This window comes from Peromyscus eremicus, chromosome 19, assembly GCF_949786415.1.
Source record: "Peromyscus eremicus chromosome 19, PerEre_H2_v1, whole genome shotgun sequence".
Lineage (NCBI taxonomy): Eukaryota > Metazoa > Chordata > Mammalia > Rodentia > Cricetidae > Peromyscus > Peromyscus eremicus.
In genome coordinates this window covers 50744540-50765726 of record NC_081435.1, presented here as the reverse complement: position 1 = coordinate 50765726, position 21187 = coordinate 50744540, and the positions used below count along the sequence as shown (strand labels likewise).

General features: G+C 43.5%; 1 protein-coding gene across 2 annotated transcripts in view; it reads left to right on the top strand.

Moving 5' to 3' along the window:
* The window catches only part of Piezo2 (piezo type mechanosensitive ion channel component 2), a 368019-nt gene extending 348180 nt beyond the window's left edge, over window positions 1–19839 (top strand). For both annotated transcript variants that reach the window (XM_059246283.1, XM_059246284.1), the window contains 11 exons: window positions 646–793; window positions 901–1115; window positions 3042–3200; window positions 5054–5201; window positions 9696–9884; window positions 10484–10576; window positions 11805–11977; window positions 13457–13585; window positions 15209–15288; window positions 17494–17677; window positions 18334–19839. In XM_059246283.1, coding sequence (XP_059102266.1) covers window positions 646–793; window positions 901–1115; window positions 3042–3200; window positions 5054–5201; window positions 9696–9884; window positions 10484–10576; window positions 11805–11977; window positions 13457–13585; window positions 15209–15288; window positions 17494–17677; window positions 18334–18586 — 1771 coding nt within the window. In that variant the 3' untranslated portion in view covers window positions 18587–19839. The remainder of the gene's footprint in view (window positions 1–645; window positions 794–900; window positions 1116–3041; window positions 3201–5053; window positions 5202–9695; window positions 9885–10483; window positions 10577–11804; window positions 11978–13456; window positions 13586–15208; window positions 15289–17493; window positions 17678–18333) is intronic.
* Window positions 19840–21187: the final 1348 nt, after the last annotated feature.

The following is a 21187-nucleotide window of genomic DNA, read 5'->3' as shown; positions in this document are numbered from 1 at the left end:
CTCAGACCTGGAGAGCCTGCAGCACTTAAATGGGTCTTTGATTTAAATGCAGAACCCAAATCACAGTGAAGGTGTGGTAGGGGCTTGAAGGACAAGCCATAGACATGTGGGCACAGTGGTGATGGCAGAGAAAGTAAACAAAAGCCAAGAGCAGCAGAGAGACACCATGATGGGCATAAGACTCCAAATCAGAAGAAGCAGAAAACGTAGATGCTCAGATCCGGACCTCCAGGTCTCACACCCTCATGGGCTCCTTCACTTTATCCTCCTCTGGCCTCAGCCATAGTGTCACCCCAAATTTTACATAAAACCAGGGTAAAATATAGAGAATTCTGCAGCACAGGCTCATATAGAGTGAATAGCCAGATCTAGACAGCCGCATACCCAATACCTGGCTTTTAGGGTTTTATGCAACTCTGTTACGCTTCAAGTAAGGGAAGAGTCACGGCACCCTCCGGGTCATACCTGCTTTGACAACAAGCTCATCTGTACTCCTTGAGCAGGGGTCTCTCCAGGGGATTCTGCCTAAGCCTAGCTCAAAGAAGAAGGTGGAATCTGTGCAGAAAGAGGAGCAGAAATGGAATTAGAGTGATATCAGTCACTTTCCCCTCCCCTCCATCTGAAACAAGTGGGCTTGTCTTGCAGGACTCTACAAATATATGTACCCATTCGGCAGTTTTTCTATGACCTCATCCACCCAGACTACAGTGCTGTAACAGATGTGTATGTGCTGATGTTCCTGGCTGACACTGTGGACTTCATCATCATTGTCTTTGGCTTCTGGGCCTTCGGGGTAGGTTGGGGCAAGGGTCTCCCTCATTTACTGACTTCCCCTCACCCCCTCATCCATTTCCATCTTGGGAACTGCCACTCAGACTTAGCCCATTCTTTCCTCCCCAGAAACACTCAGCAGCTGCAGATATCACCTCTTCTCTATCAGAAGACCAGGTCCCCGGGCCATTCCTGGTGATGGTCCTCATTCAGTTTGGAACCATGGTGGTGGACCGTGCACTCTACCTCAGGAAGACTGTGCTAGGCAAGGTCATCTTCCAGGTCATTCTCGTGTTTGGGATTCACTTCTGGATGTTCTTCATCTTACCCAGTGTGACTGAGAGGTAAGGTCTCCCCCACAGAGATCCAGCAGGACAGTGAAAGGCAAGGATCTCAGTGGGGTTCCGTTCAAATGCAGAGTAGGAGTTGATTCGTCCTCCTTAGTGCTTGAACTGTATTTCATCCCCATTTGCAGAAACAAAGATTTCAGAATAAGAGAAAGGTCAGGTCGGTCTCAGATCCAGGGCAGACCAAAGATCGTTGTGTTTGTCTCTACAACCTAGCTGATGTCGAGAGGAACTGAGTTTGGTCTTAGGTGCACCACTCAGAGGGGAAAAGGACATGAGACAATGCCACATGAGAAGCTGATGAGAAATGGGGGTTATTCAGCTGGTTCAAAGACATATTGGGGAATGATAAGGGGAAAGAGATAGTATCTGCCACAAGGATGATAAAGGGGCCTGAAGAGCACATGTAGGGGACCAGGAAGACCCATTATGAAATGATGTTGTTTCTGTCAGGACAACTATTGCTAATGGTTAAAATAGACTGAGAGTTGGGGTGAGTGAGTCTATAAAGGGTAGATTCTACCAAGCAAGGTGGGGTACACGGTAATCCGAGCATTCAGGAGGCCGAAGCAGTCATGAGTTTGAGGCCAGCCTAGGTTATACAGCAAGACTATATTTCAAGAATAAGGCAGCCTGAAGGTTACTAGGGCCAGGGATTGAAGGTGGCTACTGATTTTCCCCTGACACCTAGAATCGGATATAGATCTAAAAGCCCTCAGTAAGTTGAGTTCTCCAGTACCTCAAAATCTCTTTCACTTCTCCCATCTCTCCCCCACCCAGAGTTCTTTCTTCTCTCCTATATGGTCTTGGAAACCCATACTTCCACCGCAAATGAGTCTTGTGATCAAGTTAGTGCTCAGTGTGTGAACGACTCAATCAATAAAAAGAAAAACCAAGTGAATTACTGTAAACAGAAGGCATCTATTCTCTCAGGTTATAAAAAAAGCGGTCCATAGAATATAGATGTGGAAGTGTCCAGGTCATGTAACAGGGTTGAGGTTATGACCTACTATGAAATAGGTCAGAATTTATGTATACAGCATGGTGTAGCTCCCTCTGCCGTTGGCTTGAGCATCCGCGTTCCCAAGCCAATAATGCTATATTCAGAGTCTCCTTTAGAAATGCTTCCTTTAACTGTGACTTAAAACATCCCCAAGCATCCTGGGAAAATCCTCGTGTTTAATAGCAAGTTTGATCTTTCTGACCAAACCTCAAGGTCATCTTTATTGAAGTCATATGAATAATCTATAGATTGGGCTGGCTAAAACTATTTCTGCACCACATAAGGAAATTGCCTCAGATGAAACATATAATGAGGAAATTCAAAGTGTCCCTAATAGTGAGTGACTATAACTCTCATTGGAGCATCTGGCCTCTGACCCTTTCTGCTTAGTCTCATGTTATTGTATAACAATAAACTATGAGGATGTGAGTACGTTAAAAGGAAAAGGAATCTAGAGAATTCCTAAAGTGAATCTAAATAAACAAGGAACTGTCATCCCAAAGCTACCCAACAGTCCAGGAAAGTCTGTATCCTGCCATGCAGAGTAGGAGAACATACCTCAGATCACACAATTGAGTAAGGCAGCTATTCTGAACAAATATTATAGCTGGAAGCATGTTGGGAATCTTATTTGTTAGCTTATAATATAGAATAAATATTTCCTATAAATATTTAATAATATCTATGCCTTAAACCAATTAGCCAACTCAATGAACAAGGCAAACGATGAATTTACCCATTTATTTTCTGATACATATATATCCCAAACTATGGACCCCACCTTTTGATTTGGGAGTAATCCACTAGGTAGAGAATTGTCCTTAACTGGCAGAGGGGAAGTTTGTTTTCTGTTCTAAACTGTTGCCTTCTGTACAAGAAAAGTATGCCATTCTTTTACCTTTTAAAATTTTGCCTTTTAGGAAATTCAGCCAGAACCTGGTGGCTCAGCTTTGGTACTTTGTGAAGTGTGTGTACTTTGGGTTGTCTGCCTATCAAATCCGCTGCGGCTACCCAACGCGAGTGCTCGGAAACTTCCTCACTAAGAGCTACAATTATGTCAACCTCTTTCTGTTTCAAGGGTGAGGGCACTGCCTTGTCTCTAACTGATGGAGTGGCATCAGTGGGAAGGATTGTGTTTCTTCCACAAGAAGGGAGGAGAGAGAGAAGGCAGGGATGGAAGGCACCCAGAAATTCTTAGTGTCGGCAACACACAATTGCCGGCTTTAAGCACTTTTCCACGTGTAATCACTGAATACCTGCCAGGAAAATGCCCTAGAGTCCTCCACACTGGGTTAATTTTCACTTTAGTAACTTGCCTAGTTACCATGATAATGTTTGGGGATAAAAATTGGGGACACCCCTCTTCCCAAAGCTCAGGGGTCATTGAAAGAGAGGGCGCAAGAAGATCCTAAGAGCCAGAGACAGAGGAGTGACTGCAACAAAATGGTGTTTTCTGGACACAGCAAGACAGTTGCACCTATGAACTTTTAACAGTTGAAACAGCATACACAAAAGCTGCGTAAGGTCCGTCAGTCCAGACCGACTCTCTTGGAGCAAGCAAGATGTGGTCCCACTAGCTGAATTGCTGTTGGCAGTTGATGACTTCTGGGAGACTGAGATTCAGTTTCCTTCAAGGGTGTGGGTCCTGGAAGGCTACCCAGGTTCCGGTAGATGATCCTAAACACATTCTCATGTAGACTGCACTAAGTGGACCCCATGGGTTTAAAAACTAAAAAAAAGGAAACATGGAGTTGGGGGAATGTATGATGAGACAGATAGAGGAGGAATTACAGGGGAGGAGATGAGAGATGGATTAGATAAAAACACATTATATGCATGTATGAAATTCTCAAGCAATAAAAGGGGAGCAGAGTAAACATAGATAATATTTAAGTATGAATACATTTTTGGACATACGACTGGGATCAGCCATTTCCAGAACACCTCTGGAGTTCTTTGTGTGCAGTGAGTTCATCCATGAAGAAGCCTAAATGGCATGATGCTGCCCGTTTCTGATACCTCATCAAGCAAGCTCCATTAGTTCTTCCACATGATGATTTCCAGAATAACATACCCTGCATTCCCCAAAAATTATACCATGTTTTAAGAGACGAGGTGGCTGTAAGCACAGCTGGTCCCTCCACAGCACTAGTCCTGAGCCCTGATGATAGTTCAGAAGAGGTATTGGGTGCATTCAGATGTTGTGATCCACCACATGTTCTACTCTAGGCCTGGGCCTGATGTTTCTTTCAGGTGTTGGCTTACTATTTAATCTGTAGAGCTGAAATAGCCCAAGGAAGGAGTTTTGAGTGATAACAAAACTGCTGTGGGGGGTCCTAGAATCAGCCTACTTTCCTAGCCTGGGAGGAAATCTTTATCATTCAAAGAGCTTGGAATATTCCTCAGAGCCTTCTGGAATATAGGCTAGCCCATTCCCCACTACAACTGAAAGATGAGGCTTTGGCAGAAGCAGTTAGCCTCATTAACCTAGCAAACCACTGATCATGAGTCCTCTCTCTGGCTCCAGTGACATTCTCTGGTCCCTCTGCATCCCCCTATTTCCTCTCATCTTTATCAGATGTATACTCTTTACTGACTCATTCATCAACATAGCCATAGCAACTCAACCAACCCTCTGCCTTCTGATCCTTACAGTACAAACACATGTGAAAGAAACAGAATCAACTTTTAATATGAAGTCCCAGTCAGTTACAACCATCAGAGAAAATAGGAATAAAAAAATATTAACCCATGTACTCAATTTATAGAGTGAAGCAGTTGTATTCCCAGTTGGATTTTACTGTGAGGATCTCCTTGAGAGTTTTTCTTAACTCGTGGCATTTTAAACAAATTGTTGCATGAACTCTTGAGGTGAGGTAGACAATGGGTCTACCCTCCAAATGTCTGTCTGACTAAATGTGGTTCCCAACAGGTTCCGCCTGGTCCCATTTCTGACTGAGCTGCGGGCTGTGATGGACTGGGTGTGGACAGACACGACCTTGAGCCTCTCCAGCTGGATTTGTGTGGAGGACATTTATGCACACATTTTCATCTTAAAGTGCTGGCGAGAGTCGGAAAAGGTAAAGTGGGCAGCAAAGTGCCTCCTGCCTGCCTGTCGCCCTTGAGCACAGGTCGGTTACAAGATTAATGCGGATGCTGCACGTTTTGTGGCCAAGTGGATGGAGGCAGAGAATAAAACCTGCCAGGGGCTATAAATACAGCATTGATTTCCAACCCACTGGGGTTGGAGGCTTTACATTCACTGCTGCCATGGTCAGCAGCAGCAGCCAGATGTTTTCTTACTTTGGCAATAGTGTTGTAATTGATCTAAAAGAAGTGATATGTTGCCACATGACCCACTCACCCTTGAATGCTCACTGGGGAGCAGACAGAACCGAGTGCAGAGAAATTAGGGTTGCTTAGGCAATGTGGACTCATGCTCACCCTCTGCTTTCCTCTGGAGAAGGGATGGGTTCTTTAACCGCCCTGTTAAAGGAAATGAAAGAAGATGTTATTCTACTAGGTAACTATTAAGTTTAAGTATAGATTAGCTTTATTGGATATTCTGAAAGTTTATAGTATAGAAATAGAGTATCCTGTATAATGGTGACAGAAACGCACAACCAACATTAGCCAAGGAGTGGAAAATGTCTTCCTGTCTTACCTCAGAGATAATCTCTTTCAAAGAGTCTCTCTTTTGTTTGTTTGTTTGTTTGTTGTTTTTTGTTTGTTGGTTTGGTTTTGGTTTTTTTGAGACAAGGTTTCTCTGTATAACAGCCCTGGCTGTCCTGGAACTTGCTTTGTAGACAAGGCTGGCCTAGAACTCACAGAGATCCTCCTGCCTCTGCCTCCCAAGAGTCACTTTTACTGTACATAATGTCCAGTGTGCATTCCCACCTCCCCTTGGCCAGCCATTTCTACAATCTGTCAGGAGGAACATGTGCTTCTGAGGTTTATGGAACTGAAGGAGCTAAGACCTGTTAGAGGAGACAGAGACACAGCTCCACACTGCCACTGAAGAATTCCTCTAAACGTTTAGGGACCTCAGCTCAGGCCAAACCAGAATCTGTGGCTTCAGTGCCAAAGAGATTTCAAGACTTTGTCACGAAGCAGAGCTGGAGATTTTGTTAGAGGCATTTTAATATAGGCTTAAGCATAAGAGCTACGAGCAAGAAAAGCACTCAGAAGAAAGGTAAAGACACCAGAGGGCACAGATGTGGGCTCCTCCCACATTTGAGCAGCCAGTTATCGGCAGTAGCCACGAATACTCTTTTGGTGGCTCTCAAGCTGCATCTCAGGAGGCTGCTATGATTTTTTCTCTTCTTTTCTCTTTCTTGATTAGTGACTTTGCAAGCTGGCACTGATAGACCGTTGGTGGGATTACGCTCTGGTAAACTACAAATGGAAGCCCCTAAAACTGCTAGGATCCTGAAGGAGTGTGGGACATGTTCTTTTCCTGGAGATAGGGTTTGTGATAAGATTCCCAGGAACAGTGCTGACAGATCCCCTGGACTAGAGTTACCTACCAATGGTTGTGAGTCCCCATGTGGGTACTGGGAATCGAACCCAGGTCCTCTAGAAGAGCAGCCAGACCACTGAGCCATCTCTTCAGCCTCTTGTCCTTATTTTTAAAGAGCACAAAAACTGGAATGATGAGAGAAAGTCTTAGTCTATTTTTTTTTGTTGTTATTGTTGTTGCTGTAACAAATACCTGAGACTGGGAAATTTATATAGAGAAGAGATTTACTTTGACTCCTGGCCCTACAGGGCAGCATCTGTTTGATTTCCTGCCTCTCTGTGCACGGTGAGAAAGCAGAGAAAGAACCAAGTACATGTGGTAAAGCAGAAAGGACAACCTCCTATGTTAACAAGACCGTTCCTCAAGAAAAGTTGAGTTCACTCCTGAAGACTCCTTGCTCAGCCCAAATGCCTTGCAGAGGTCCCACCACATCTCAGTAGTGTATAGAGAATGCCTCATTCATTGGTTCTCTGGGGACAAACTACATCCAACCAGGTGGGAAAATGGGAACACTAAAGGACACAGGGTAGCAACCAGAGTGACAAAGGCCCTAGACATGCTTGCATATGAGAACACTAGAAAGATTGAACCAAAAATAATTTGGTTCACCGGCAAAACAGAAGAAACAGCAGAAATAACAGCTATTTTCAACAGTGTGAATTTTTGAGAAAAATCATGCAAAACTAGGTTGATGTTTGTGAGACATCAACAAAAAAAAAAGACAAGTAGGCAAAAGCCCCAATAAATGTCAATAGAAAATAAAGACATTTCTAAGGATTAATGCTGCTCCATGATGGAGCTGGCTACCTTACATGGTAGTTGCCAGGAAATATCCAAGTACACACTGAGACCCCCCAGAGGAATGTTTACTCCATGAAGACACTAAGTCTACTTCCATATGTGAGATTCCTGATACTGTAACTAAACACCTAAGACAAGTCAACTCAAAAAGACAAAAGGTTTGTTTGTGGTTCACCGCTTTGGAGATAAGAGTATTTTCACAGACCTCACATATCCTCCCATACTGTTAAGTCACCTCCCCAGTACTTATGCTACCTAACAGCATGTGAACGCTCTTACAAATGGAGATTAGGCTGCATTCTTGGGTGAGTTAGAACACAAAATAGTACCCACAATTCCTCCTCTTGTATATGTATTCTGACAGTCAATAGATGCACAGTAGTGGGGCCTACAGGGAGGGAGGCTGACGGCCTTCCCGTATCTTCAGAGAAGCCCAGGCTTCCCATCTTGATGGCCTCACAGCCCATGGGAGCTGGGGATAGAAGTCTGAGAAGCCTGGGGAACTGAGGCTGAGAGTCTTCTCCCTGTTATATCTGCCACATTCTCTTTCTGTGGCAGCCTAGATTCCAGGGCATGGGTAAGTCAGTGTGGCTGGAACAACCTCTTACAAAGGGCCTTAAATGGAGGAATGGCAATCTAAGGCCTTGGTTTTCAATCTGCCATACACACTTGCTGAGCACCATCTCTGTGGCCAGCATTCTGCTACAGCATGCAAAGCCCCAAAGCATGTGTCTTTCGGTCCAGTGAAGGTACATGTGAATAACTTGTCTCACAGTAAGCACGTGTACTTTGCCAGAGAGCAGCTTCTAGGAAAACAGACTCGCCAGGAGAAAGGGAGTCTTCACTGAGTGAGTTAGTGGAAAGCCTGAGTTGGCTGGGGGCAGAGGGAGCATCTACTTTTCTGCTTCTCCCCTGCCACAATCCATGTCTTCTTGCCTTTGCTCCCGCAGGGATTTTGTTGGATGCTTTTAAGGCCTTGGCAACTTTCTTTACTGTCTGAAAACTCCTGTTTGATTCTGCTGATCTAAGTCTTTCCCAACCTTAAATGTCAAATTTGACATTTCTTTCTCACAGGCCTTCCCTGGCCCCAGATTTGGTCCACATCTTTCTCCAGGGCCTTCCCAACTCTCTGCATCGCCCATCCAATACTTAGCACATTGAGACCTAAGTGCCTCCTTAGATTTCTCTGTTGGAAGCTCTGTGATAAGATCATCATAATGCACTCTGTGAAGCAAGAACCAATTTCCTGAAAGGCAAAGTTCTGCCATGAGCTTAAGAGTGTGAACTGCTCACTCCTGTGCCAACTTTACACTGATTCCCATGTGGCCACTTCCCAACATGCTCTGGGAAGCTAATTAGATATCTAACAGGAACAGCACTCTGGCTTTCCAGTCTTCCCACAATAAAGCATTGAGCTCCCTAGGAAGGAATGAGGAAATAGCCAGGGACGAAGAGTTGGCAGAAAGATTTTCACTATAGTCTGTCAAGGGAATGCAGGTGGGGTAAATTAGGGTCTGGTTCACCATGCACAGGCCCACCTCTAGTAACAGACCTCTTACTGACAAAGTCCCCAAGTGGTACATGACATCATATAGAGAGACAAGGAAAAACTCAAGAGACCCAGCTGGACTAACGTTCATAGCAGAACAATTCTCAAGATAACCCAATACTGCCTTATCTCCAGATGGGTTCATTCAAGGTTCTGATCACCTCTTTATGCTCTTTGTGGCGATCAACCTTCAACACGAGTATCAGAGGGCACAAACCAGACCCCAACCACAGCATCAGCTAACCTGTGAAGTAACTCTAAAAGGGAGAAAGTCTGCACAGCAGTAGCAAGCAAGATCACTCATGGGCCTCGGACACTGTACCTTCTCAGGCAAAGCCAGCTCCTCCACTCGCCTGCCACACTTGGGGGACACTTACTGAGTCTGTGGTGTGGACAACAGAAGTGTGTGGATACAACCTGAGCACTGGGCCAGCCCTTGTCCCTCCCACACGCATTCCTCCTCTCTTCCCACTGGCCATGTCCAGCACACTGTGGGGCTTTGTTGGTCCCTGGCCACAGAGAGAGCCATGATGGTACAGCTTCACCCCTTGATTCCAAGGCTGGAATGAGGTCTCTGACCCATGTAGAGAGCAATCAGGAAATGTGTTCTTCAATGCTGTGAGGGAAGCACTCCCCCTCATGTGCCCCTGCCTCCTTCCCCTCTCTCAAGCCCCTGCTGATTCTTTCTAAATCCTTGTGTTATAGAGATACCCTCAGCCCCGGGGCCAGAAGAAGAAGAAAGCAGTGAAATACGGCATGGGCGGCATGATCATTGTCCTGCTCATCTGTATCGTGTGGTTTCCACTGCTCTTCATGTCTTTGATCAAATCTGTCGCAGGGGTTATCAACCAGCCCCTGGATGTGTCTGTCACAATCACCCTTGGAGGGTATCAGGTAATCTAGCTCCCCACATGTTTTGGAACCCCTCCTAATGCAGTATTTTTGCCTGTGAGCACTGACTAGGGAGTGTAGTAATGGTTCCCAATGCCAGTTTTATTTCTTGTGTTGTTGTTCATTTTGAGACAGGGTTTCTCTGCATAGCCTTGTCTGCCCTGGAACTTGCTTTGTAGACCAGGCTGGCCTCAAAATCACAGAGATCCCCCTGCCTCTGCCTCCCAAGTGCTGGGACTAAAGGTGTGCACCACCACTGCCCAGCTGATGCCAGAGTTTTAGCTAAATGTTCACTGATCAGCAGACACATGACGTATGAGCGGAAGTGTAAGTACTCAATGATAGAGTAGTTCTGATGCTGAGGATGTGCAAGAGCCTGGGTTTGATCCCCAGCACTGCAAATAGTAACAACAACAACAACAACAACAATAATAAACAGTTCATTGGTTTTGAGCATAAGACTAATCAGTGTAAAAAGAGATCTCTGAGGCCAACTGCCTTCAGGGAATCAGTAGTTCATAACTATGAAATGTTTTCATTTTAACCCAAATGTGAGGAAGTACCGGGTTGTGCTGACTGGGCCATGTACCTTCATTTTCCAGCCTATCTTCACAATGAGTGCCCAGCAAAGCCAGCTGAAAATTATGAATGGTGCAACACATAAAGTATTCCTAAAGTCTTTCTCCACCAACACCGTAAGTAAATGTGTGCAGAACTCAGTGAAGACTGCCTTGTAGGCTCCCTTGCCTGGTCGTCAGGCAGCTAGATAGCTCTGCTGTACCCTCTGGTGGTGAGAAAAGAAATTTTTCCAAAATCATCAGTTGCATTTGGCACCTGACAACTAGCCACCAGCTACTTGGATAACCTAAGAAATATAAGTGATAGCAAACACAAGTTTAATTTAGAACATTTTAATGAAAGTTCAACAGAATTTTACCCATTTAAACACATGCATATGGTTTTTAAACTGGTGATATTGATCTTTGATTGGCCTGCCTGTTCTGGGAACCTTGAATTAAGAAATTAATTCAAAATACGGGAAAGTAACAAGTGAGTACTTGCTTAAATGCACATTGGTTTTAATAGTAGAAACTGAAGTGATTTGAGTGCTTTAAAAAACTGATTGGTAAATGAAATCATACCAAATACATTGCATAAATCTGGTTGGCACTGGTTCACCCAGCAGCCATCCTGAAAGAGAAGATCTGCATTTCTGACCATATTTATGTTACTTGCTTTATAATCTGAAGTGACAATTTCCTAAGCAATTTCCCTGATAATAAAAATGTCTTTAAGAATTCTATGACTTTTATGACAAGTCCTCAAATAAAACATAAATGGAAAAAGAATCAGACCATTATATTTTAAAATGCCAACCCAAAAGAAATGTGTCCCTTACTACAGAAGACCATCGTAGTATGCTGATGGTGGAATTGTAGCTGATGTTGCTCATGTCTCTATCATTCATATTCCAATAATTATGATAACACGATTTTCATCATAAAAAAGGTTTCACAAATAATAGTTTCAATTTATAGAAACAGATGCTTTTCTTTAAAATCATCATCAAAAGTTTATGCCTGCAAAACTAACCTCAACATCAGCATCCCTTAGGACAGGGTCTGGGTAGTTTAAATCCTATTCCCTGTGAGGAGGACATACTTCCTTAGTGCATGGATTGCTTGGCAATGGGGAAGCATGATGTGAATTGTGAGGTTCTCCTTTATTGATGGGTAGGAATGGTTGGGCACGTGACTGGAGCTGCCATGTTCATGCTCTGGGAACCTCAAGCCTGGGCACCATGTAAGCATTCCTTTCTAGGGAGACCGTCTTTGTGAAGTCGGTTAAAAGGAAGATCAGTTGCTTCCTTTGTGAGCATCGTGAGTAGAATCCACTTACACGTGTGTGTTTGTGTGCATGCAGGGTGCTATGCAATTTCTGGAGAATTATGAAAGAGAAGACATAACAGTAGCAGAACTGGAAGGAAACTCAAATTCTTTGTGGACCATCAGCCCTCCCAGTAAGCAGAAAATGATACAGGAGCTCACCGACCCCACTAGTTCCTTCTCTGTTGTTTTTTCATGGAGTATTCAGAGGTAGTTACTGTGTTTCCATGCATCCTTCCCTAACCCTAATCTTACCTCAGGCTGGGGGAGCTAACAGTAGCACCGTTTGACACGATGGTTACACTTGGTCACTTTCCGTTGATGCTAAAGCTTACATTTTGAAATATGGCTTTCCTAGGAACCAATGACCAGCCTAAGAATGGCTTTGTTTTGTTTGTTTGTTTCTGTTTTTTTTTTAAAGAGAGGCCAGCAATGAATTCTGTGAGCAAGACAGAAAAGTAGAGAAAGAAGGGGAAGAACAGTTTAGAAGTAGAGTCGGGGTGCACAGCTAAGATCTCCAGGAAAGGGTGACGCTTGGTCTGAGTGATAGAAATCTGCAGAGTTTGCAGTCTTGGGTCCCCAGGGGCCTCCCTGAATGACTGGAGAAGCCTTGGGAGGTCTGTTCTGTGGGTGTGAGGTTTGGGGGTACCTTAGTCACAGAAGCAGGAGAACCAGCTGAGGTTCTTCCCCTACCCCACCAGAGCCAAGCCTGAGCATACCCCCTGACTTTGCCTTTGTTTGGAAAAACTGTGTGTCTTACTAAAAGTTCCTGCATCTAGACATGTCACCCAGTGCTTCAGTCATGCTCATTCGGGGACCTCAGCACAACGGATCATGGTTACTTAGTTTCCTAGGTTACCTAGTTTGTCACAGTCTTGAGGACCAGAACCCCAGGAAGCCCACCAGCAGGCTCATTTGAAGCCACAACTTGAACTTCCTGGCCCTTAAGAAATTGTAAGAGCTCACACCTGTAATTTGAGAACTCAGAAAGCTGAGGCAGGAGACTCGCAGTAAGTTGGAAGGCAGCCTGAACAACACAGCTAGCCTGGGCTTACAGAGTGAAATATTATATAAAACAACTAAACAGCAAAATGAAGGAATCATGATAAGTCCTGAGGAAATCTTAGACTCTAAAGTGAACTCACAGGAAAGGTGGAAAAAGCTGTTTCAAAAAAGTTTTTTAGAGTGCTTCCTGTAACCTTATTTTCTCCTTAATGTCTCCAGTCCCTTAATTCCAAAAATTTGTACCAGAGGCCAAAAACTTGGCTTCTATCCTTTGCATTGAAGAGCCACCAAACCATAGCAAGAAGAAAAGTAACTTCTGATTAAACACTGTTTTTTAAACACTGGGTCTGCTGGTTACCATGGAGACTGGCATCATTGGTTTTTATCTGAGAATGTCTCTGAGATTCCTATGAGCTCATCATGACAGTTGCTGCTGGGCCAGCAGGATCTAATTCCTCTATTCTGTTTTAGGGGGTTGAAGTCTCCCTCGGTTATTAACTTAACTGTTTAAGAGGATGGAAATGGAGGTGGGGTGACCAGGAAGGTTGGGAGGGAAAAATCTAGACTCATTGAAAACTTGGTGAGATACAAAAGTGAGTCAAGTGTGTATGAATCTCTCTTCCAGACTTTAGAGCAGTCACTAACGTTAAGCTTTCTTTTCTTTTCTTATTCCTTCCTTCACAGAAATATGACTCTGGGTGCAAAAGCAGAAATAGCAACCGATAAGCTTTCTTTTCCTCTTGCAAGTGAAACACGAAATAATATAGCTAAGATGATCGCCGGCAATGATACAGAAAGTTCAAACACGCCCGTGTGAGTTGTGTGACCCTGTGAATACAGCTTTCATCAGAATGTCACATTAGCACCGAGTTTCTCTGTAGAGGCTTAGAAAGGAGTTCACCTCGTTTGAGAATGCAAGTGAACCTTGATTAACAGGCCCCATTTTGCTAGATTGAAGACAGTTCTCAGTCCCAGGATTCTGTCTCCACTTGGCCTGTAGTTATGCGTCCGTTGTTAGTGACAGTTACTGTGGGGTGGCTCCAGGGACACTCTCCATCCATGGTGCTGTCCTTCTGTCCTTCCACCAGGAGGCACACCGTTCTCCCACTCTCCGTGACCAATGCCTGCTGAAAGGCAGCTCTCTCACACAGTGCCTGGTCCCCATTCTCCATCCACTGAGGTGTCACTGTGATGATCCCCATATGTCAGAAGTACAGAAACTCCTCAGGTTCTCCTAGATCTACCTGTCCATCATAATATGACCCAGTGTTTGCTGCATCCCCCTGCCCCAAAGGTCACTGCCTTAAAGGGGTAGGACAAGGACTTCACTTCAGTGATCCAGGCTTTCTGTCATCCTGTCTACCACCTGACCTAGGTACCCAGTGAGACCATTCACCTTCAAAGGAAGGAATCAGGCTGGACATTGCTTTATAGATTGCTTCCAGGGTTGAAACCTGCTCTTCACTGACTCTGTCTTCCAGCCTAGCAGGCACTGAACTTATCTCTGAGTAACAAACCTTGCTCCTAACTGACACTAATCATCAAAAGCCAAGGACAGACCCCTTCCCCCTATGAGTGTCACCCTGGCTGAATGGGTTGGGAAGACAGACAGGAAGACAACAGGGAACAGAAAATTGGTGGAGGGAAAAACAGGCTCTGTTTCAAACTGACATAAGATAAATAAGAAGAGAGGAAAGATATATATAAGATATATATATATATATATATATATATCCAAAACTGATACTATGTGTCCACTGGCAATTTTCCCAGCTTTTTACTCCAGGGTGTCGTGGCCTCATGCTGATGCATTGAACATGAAGATTACTAGGACACAGCCATTTGACTTAGGACACTTAGCTCCTCCTTAACTTCATGAATCCCTGATGTTCAGGGGCTCTTAAAGATCATCAGTGCCTCACTCTCCATCATTTCCATGATGAGAGAACACAGAGTCAAGCAACTCCTATGAGACAAACAAAACTTAGGGTCCAGGTCACGTGCTCTGTCCTCAGGCTCACTCTCCACCAGAAATCCTCTTAACTGTAGGTATTTCTGAAATACAAAAAAAAAAAAAAAAAAAAAAAAAATTAAAGCCAGAAAAGAAATCATTGCTAAAGATAATTGTTAAAATATACTAGTTAGAGGGGAAAAGTCTCTTTTTATTAACAGGTCACAAATGTAAGAAAGGCCAGCAGCTACTTTCAAACTATATGTATCATGACTTACATGTATGTTTGGATAGAATGGATTGAATCTCAGCTTTGGTGAGCTGTGGCTATAATAAGATCCCATTAATTAAGATGTTTATATGTTATATTGTGGTATGAGGACTTTCATCTTTGTTTTCTAGAAAGTTTTTAAAAAAGCAACAAAAACATCCATTTTGGGTGTGGAAACGACTAAAGTTCATCTCTTTCTTTTCTTAATGTGCAGGACAATAGAAAGGATCTACCCGTACTATGTGAAGGCACCCAGTGATTCAAACTCAAAACCTATAAAGCAACTTCTATCTGGTAAGAATGGGAAGCCGTTTCAGACTGTGAAAATCTTACTTTCTTTCAACTTTAGAGGTCTGTGTTTCGAACATTTAGCAATCTACCTTCTAGCTCTGATCTTATCCTGTCTTACAAGAACCATAAAACCTCTGCCTTCTCTAGCCGAGAGGAGTCATTGACATACCTGTGAGTCATGTTCTTCATTTTCTTCTCCTCATTGATCAAAATCTCTGACTGATCCATACCCATGTTTTATGACTTTGCTTACTGTTCTCTGAGCAACCAGATTGCTTACAGAGAATTGCCTCATGCGTTGGTAAGCATGATGGTTTCTCCCACTAAAAACAATAAAAATAGCATGAGATGTGCTCGACTGAGCCCCAGGGTCAGTACATACCAATGGTGTATTTTAGTTATTGGATTATTCCAGCACAAGAGTGATGGAAGGAAGCCGTTGTTTTGGGTGACAGCTATATGCCCCATGATACTTCCGTCAACCACAGACTATATGCCTCTATACCATTTATGCATAGCAGTGTACCCCACTGAACCCGGTTACTAGCAAACATTGCATCTGGGTTTATGAGACCATGATGCTGGCACAATGACAACTTTGTATCAGGCCATATACTGTTGCTGAATGACTGCATTTTACTTATAGAATTGTTTGACGTCACTTCCTGAAGTCACTGATCCTTTGGCTAATGGTGAAATATAATGCAGGTACCCAGTGTGTACCCATTCACCATAATGATGAAGCACTCTGCACTAGGAACCATGATAGGTACTGGAGACTAGGCTCCATGATGCTCACATTCAGCTAGTGAGCAGTTACAGGCTCACATAGAGATGGCCATAGTGAGTCATGAGGACCAATGCAGGGCCAAGTCTATCTCTGCCTGTTGATCTTCATCAACAATAAATGAGCATGTCTTTATAAGTAACTTCAAAGTGCATGGGGGAAATTTTATATTTCCTTTTATAACAGAAATAGCTGTAGGACTGTTTAGCCTGAGTAAAAAACTTCTGAAAAAAAACTGCATGAGTTCTCAAGCTTTTCCTGGCTACCATTTCAGCAGATGGCCTCCCCACTGGCTGACAGAGCAGATTAAATACAGCCCAGTAGCTGCTGCTGACATATCTTCTATCTCCTTATAAAGCATCTTATTTCATAAGACCCTTCTTCCGTCCATGTAGGTTCAAAGAGAGCTGTACCCTCTCTCTGCCTTCAAGGCCAGTCTCTCCCCACTCCCAGGCCTCTTTTGTCTTCCATCCTGCAGTGTCATGGAATTCCCTCCTTCCTTACAGCTCCTCCCATTCCTTACACTCAACGATGTCAGCACAGACATATGTAGCATAAGCTGATGGTTGTCTCCAGTTTACATCCAAATAGACTGATACCTGAGGTGTGGATGACCCATATGAGCACATCCACAGTGGAACTAGCTCCAAACCTAAAACTCTCTGGACCCAGGGCCAGACGGTCCCTTGTGACTGTCTCTGGTCTTGAGAACCATAGTTATTACTATACCCCAAAGTCCTAAGTTAATAATAATAGGTGGCATCGTTTTGAAGAACTTCTTGATATCAGCCCTTCCTAAAATGAATGCCTCTATTCACTTCCTCCATATACTGGAGCCAGCAAAACTTGGCACTCATGCCATTTCCTCTTTAAGCTGTTCTAGATTCCATCAGTCAGAAGTGGTTCTCTCCAAGGAAATAGACCTTGAGGATGCTGGCCTTACGCTAGCTGCCACATGACCATAATTGTGTACATAGTCTTTTCCCATTAATATATGGAACATTATTACATGGCATTCTGTGACCCCTCAAACACCTGGTAAAGTGCCTTCCTTCTGGCGAGATACTTGCTAAGTGCTGGCAATATAAATGAATCGACCGGTTGCATCAAAGGTTGATGGTGAGGATTTTGTGTGTACTCGGTTCGCTGGATGATCAGCACAGCTACTGAGAGGGTGGACCCTCCATCACTCTCTGTGGTTTGGCTGTTTTACGTATGTGTAGCAGTGACAAAACTCTCATTGGAGTGGTGCCGAGAGAGTGCTCACTTCCTGTGCCCTTGCCTGTCATGTCCCTGTGCCTTTCACATTCTGGAATTGTGTACTACATGTATGGACTGGGTTTGGCCATCTGGGACCTTCCAATTTGCACCAAATCCCAAGATCTCATGCTGCCTTCATTTTGTTTTTCCTCCTCTTCCAGAAAGTAATTTCATGAATATCACCATCATTTTGTTCAGAGACAATGTCACTAAATCCAATAGTGAGTGGTGGGTTCTCAACCTGACCGGAAACAGGATATACAATCAAGGGTCCCAAGCCTTGGAGCTGATTATCTTCAATGACAAAGTCAGCCCCCCGAGTCTGGGCTTCTTGGCTGGCTATGGGTAAGGAAACGTAAGGATTAATAGTTATGATGTCTGAACATTGTGAAGTTGGAATAGCAGCATTTTTTCCTCCTAGGAGTTGAGTTGTGTCTCTACACTATTAAAAGTCACAACACCATGCCCTTTGATTTCAAAGCACAGGGACAAGAGGCCCAATGACATCAGAATGCCCTGTGTGGCTCACACAGCCCTGAAAGACCCCTTTGTTTTGTGCCTTCTTATTATGGCACAGTTTCATGCAATTCGGTAGAGTGTTACCACTGTTTCTCTTAGGTTGCTTTCTGACCCTGAGCAAATGGATCCAATAGTCACCACAGTTTTGAACAGATCTAAGACTACTTCCTCACCTTCTGGTGCTTCAGTATCACAATCCAAAACAATATAATCCCTTATCGTAATTAAGGTGCAAGTACAGCATGTTACATTTTTCAAAATTAATCTTATTTAAAAAAAAACAAACCACTTTTCATCCAGCATTTCACAATTTAAAACAGACCTCCAGACATGATTGTTAAAGAGAAAAGAGCTACTTTCAAAAAAGTACATGCAGTGCCATTGTGTTCCCACCCAATATGCTGCATTTTATCCCAGTATAAACATGTGTTCCTAGCCATATTAATTGTTGGGGGACTATTTCTCCTTGCTATCTCTTTCAGTATCATGGGATTATATGCGTCAGTTGTCCTTGTAATTGGGAAATTTGTTCGTGAATTCTTCAGTGGGATCTCTCACTCTATCATGTTTGAAGAGCTTCCAAATGTGGATCGAATTTTGAAGTTGTGCACAGACATATTTTTAGTCCGGGAGACAGGGGAACTGGAGCTGGAAGAAGATCTCTATGCCAAATTGATATTCCTGTACCGATCACCAGAAACAATGATCAAATGGACTAGAGAAAAAACAAACTGATACCTGAAGAGCCAGACTGCAAATGGAGTTATCATTTGAATTTTTTTTTTAATTAAGAAAAAGCACAACACTCTCCGAAGAGCTAAGCATTTCTGGTCTGGCAGCAACCATTTCTCTCTGGCAGGTGGCTGAAAGAAGTTGGTTTTCCCTATCACGAAAAGCCATCCTGCACAAGAGGGCACTGTTGAAGTTCTTAGTACCCCCATTTCTCTGAAATCAGGGCTCTTTGCTTTAGAGTTTTCTCAGTCAACAGTGTCTTGCATCCTTATTGGTTATGCGAAAGGTTCATGTACGGTCCCTTCCCTCGGAGAGAAGGGGAAGGCACCTTTGTCTTACTCTCTGGGGAACCTCACCTTTCCTGACGTCATGGTCAAAGTGCAACACATAGCTCTTCCCACCACTGGGGGCACTGCTGAGCAGAGACCCCGTGAGCCAAAGGCACACTCCAGAAGGGCAGCAGCAATAGGAGGCAGCAGCACTGCCCATGTTTTCCAGAGGAGAGACCATGACCCAGAAGATGGTGGTGGATGATCAAGCCTCATTCTAAGCAAAAAGATAACATTAGTGATACTCCTACTGCCTTATCTCAACTGAAGACTAGTAAGAAATCTTTCTATTGAACACCAGTGACTTCTCAGGAAAAAAACACTCAGCAAAGCAACTACGTGGACTCCTGCTTTGAGGTCGGGTGGTGACCATCCCCAGGTAGCGGTGACCATTCTGCTTCAGATGGCTCCTGTTGCACCGGAAACAGAAGGACAGCAGTGGTCAGCCCAGCCTGATGGGAACACCTCAGCTTTCTAACTCCAGTGACTGAGGCCACAGGGCTCTTCTGCCTCCCCCCACCCCCTCACATGCTTTCTCCCATTTTTCCGTGATTTAAGGCAGTGGTTTTTCCAGGATGACGTTTTCCTTGCTGTTTTTCAGGCATATCAGAGTTTACATATTCCAATTCACATTTTTACATCTAAGACGGGTTTTTTTAAGTTCATTATTATGAAAGAAATATGTATATTGAGCTTGGGGAAAATAAAAAAAAATGGCCTTTTCTTAAATTATTATCATTGGAAACAAAACCTCTTCATGAATTAGCAATGTAGCATGAAAATTTATGATTGAAATATAGTTTTCATTCAATATTAAAAATAAAGTTTCTGAGAAGAACCATTGAATGGGCTAGAATCTGTCAAAAACCACTCCTGTGTACTTTGGGTTCGGGACCGACTTAAAATAAAGCACATCTTGCAAAGTCACCTGAGGAGTACTCTATTTATGTATTCATTATCTATCTGCTTGTGCTTTTCGTGGAAGAGGAAATTGGTTGTTTTTCATATAGCATACCAAGAATTAAAATAAGGTAAGAAAGCATTTATTAATTTCCTTTGTCCCACGGGTGCTCTGCGTGGACGATATCAACAGGAAACAAAGCAATTCACAAAGGGGAAGCAATCATAGTTGACATGAAACTTTTTAATAGCAGATCTCAAATAATTTCTAGCACTTTCTGGAATAGCTCTACAATACAGAATTAAGCAGTTGTCTATGCTGTGGTCTAACAGCAACCCCTAAACAGCACATCAGTCCACCATGTTATGTATGCTAAGTAGAACTAAACCACATATGTGACAGGAAACTTCCTGCCATCTCTCAAAGGTTTTATAAAAGTCAAATCTTCCCTTGGTTCTGGGGATTGATCCAGAGGGTCCTCAGGGGGATCTGCTGGGGGAAGGATTCTCAGGGCTGCTCCCTGAAGAGGCTCCTCGGGCCTTCCCACCCCTCCCTCTCAAGTCATTCTCTTTCTCCCCCTTTCTTTTATTTTCTCTTAAAGAAGCTCCCTTCCAGGTTTCAAATGGAAGCTTCTCCTTCCTGTTAAGGTCCCATCATATTTGGCTTACCATTTATTGAATTATTTGTTTCATGTTTTCCCTCCCACGGCCTTGAGGCCTATTCATTCTAATTAACCTCATTTCTGAAGGGAATTATATCAGCTTCCTTTCTGGACCCACTGGGGTTTGGTATTCCCTGTCGACGTGTGACACAGAGGACAAATAATCAAAGGTCATGTGTTCCCATGAGGATGTGCAGTCAGCCTGCAGCAGCTCCCACATGAGGTACCACACCCTCATCTCTGACTGGTGCCTGCCCAGAAGCATTCTAAAACTCACAAGGCTGTGCATTCTTCGTATTTGGCTAAATTTAATGACTTAACCTAAATAGGTACAAAAATATGCATTTCATGCTGATAAAGCAGGTCAAGTTCAATGCTAATATTGCTTTCTAGCTTCGGGAATGGACTTTGTAATCATTTTGATGATCTATCCTTGAGAATTTAAACTCAGGTTTTGAAAATCTGGCATCTCAAATTTCCTACATGTGAGGTGAAGGTGTTAATGTCACAGGTTAGTTAGGTGTTTACTGATTTGAAACTTGAGTTTTAAGACTACAAATTAGATCCACTGACATTTGGGAATACAATATGAAAGGCTTAAACCTTAAACTTTATAATTTAATTAAATCTGTATATGTAACTCTCCAATTCTAACATCCTGGAATATAAGAATTCATCTAAGTTCTTTCAATCTGAAAGGTCTGCCAGTTACA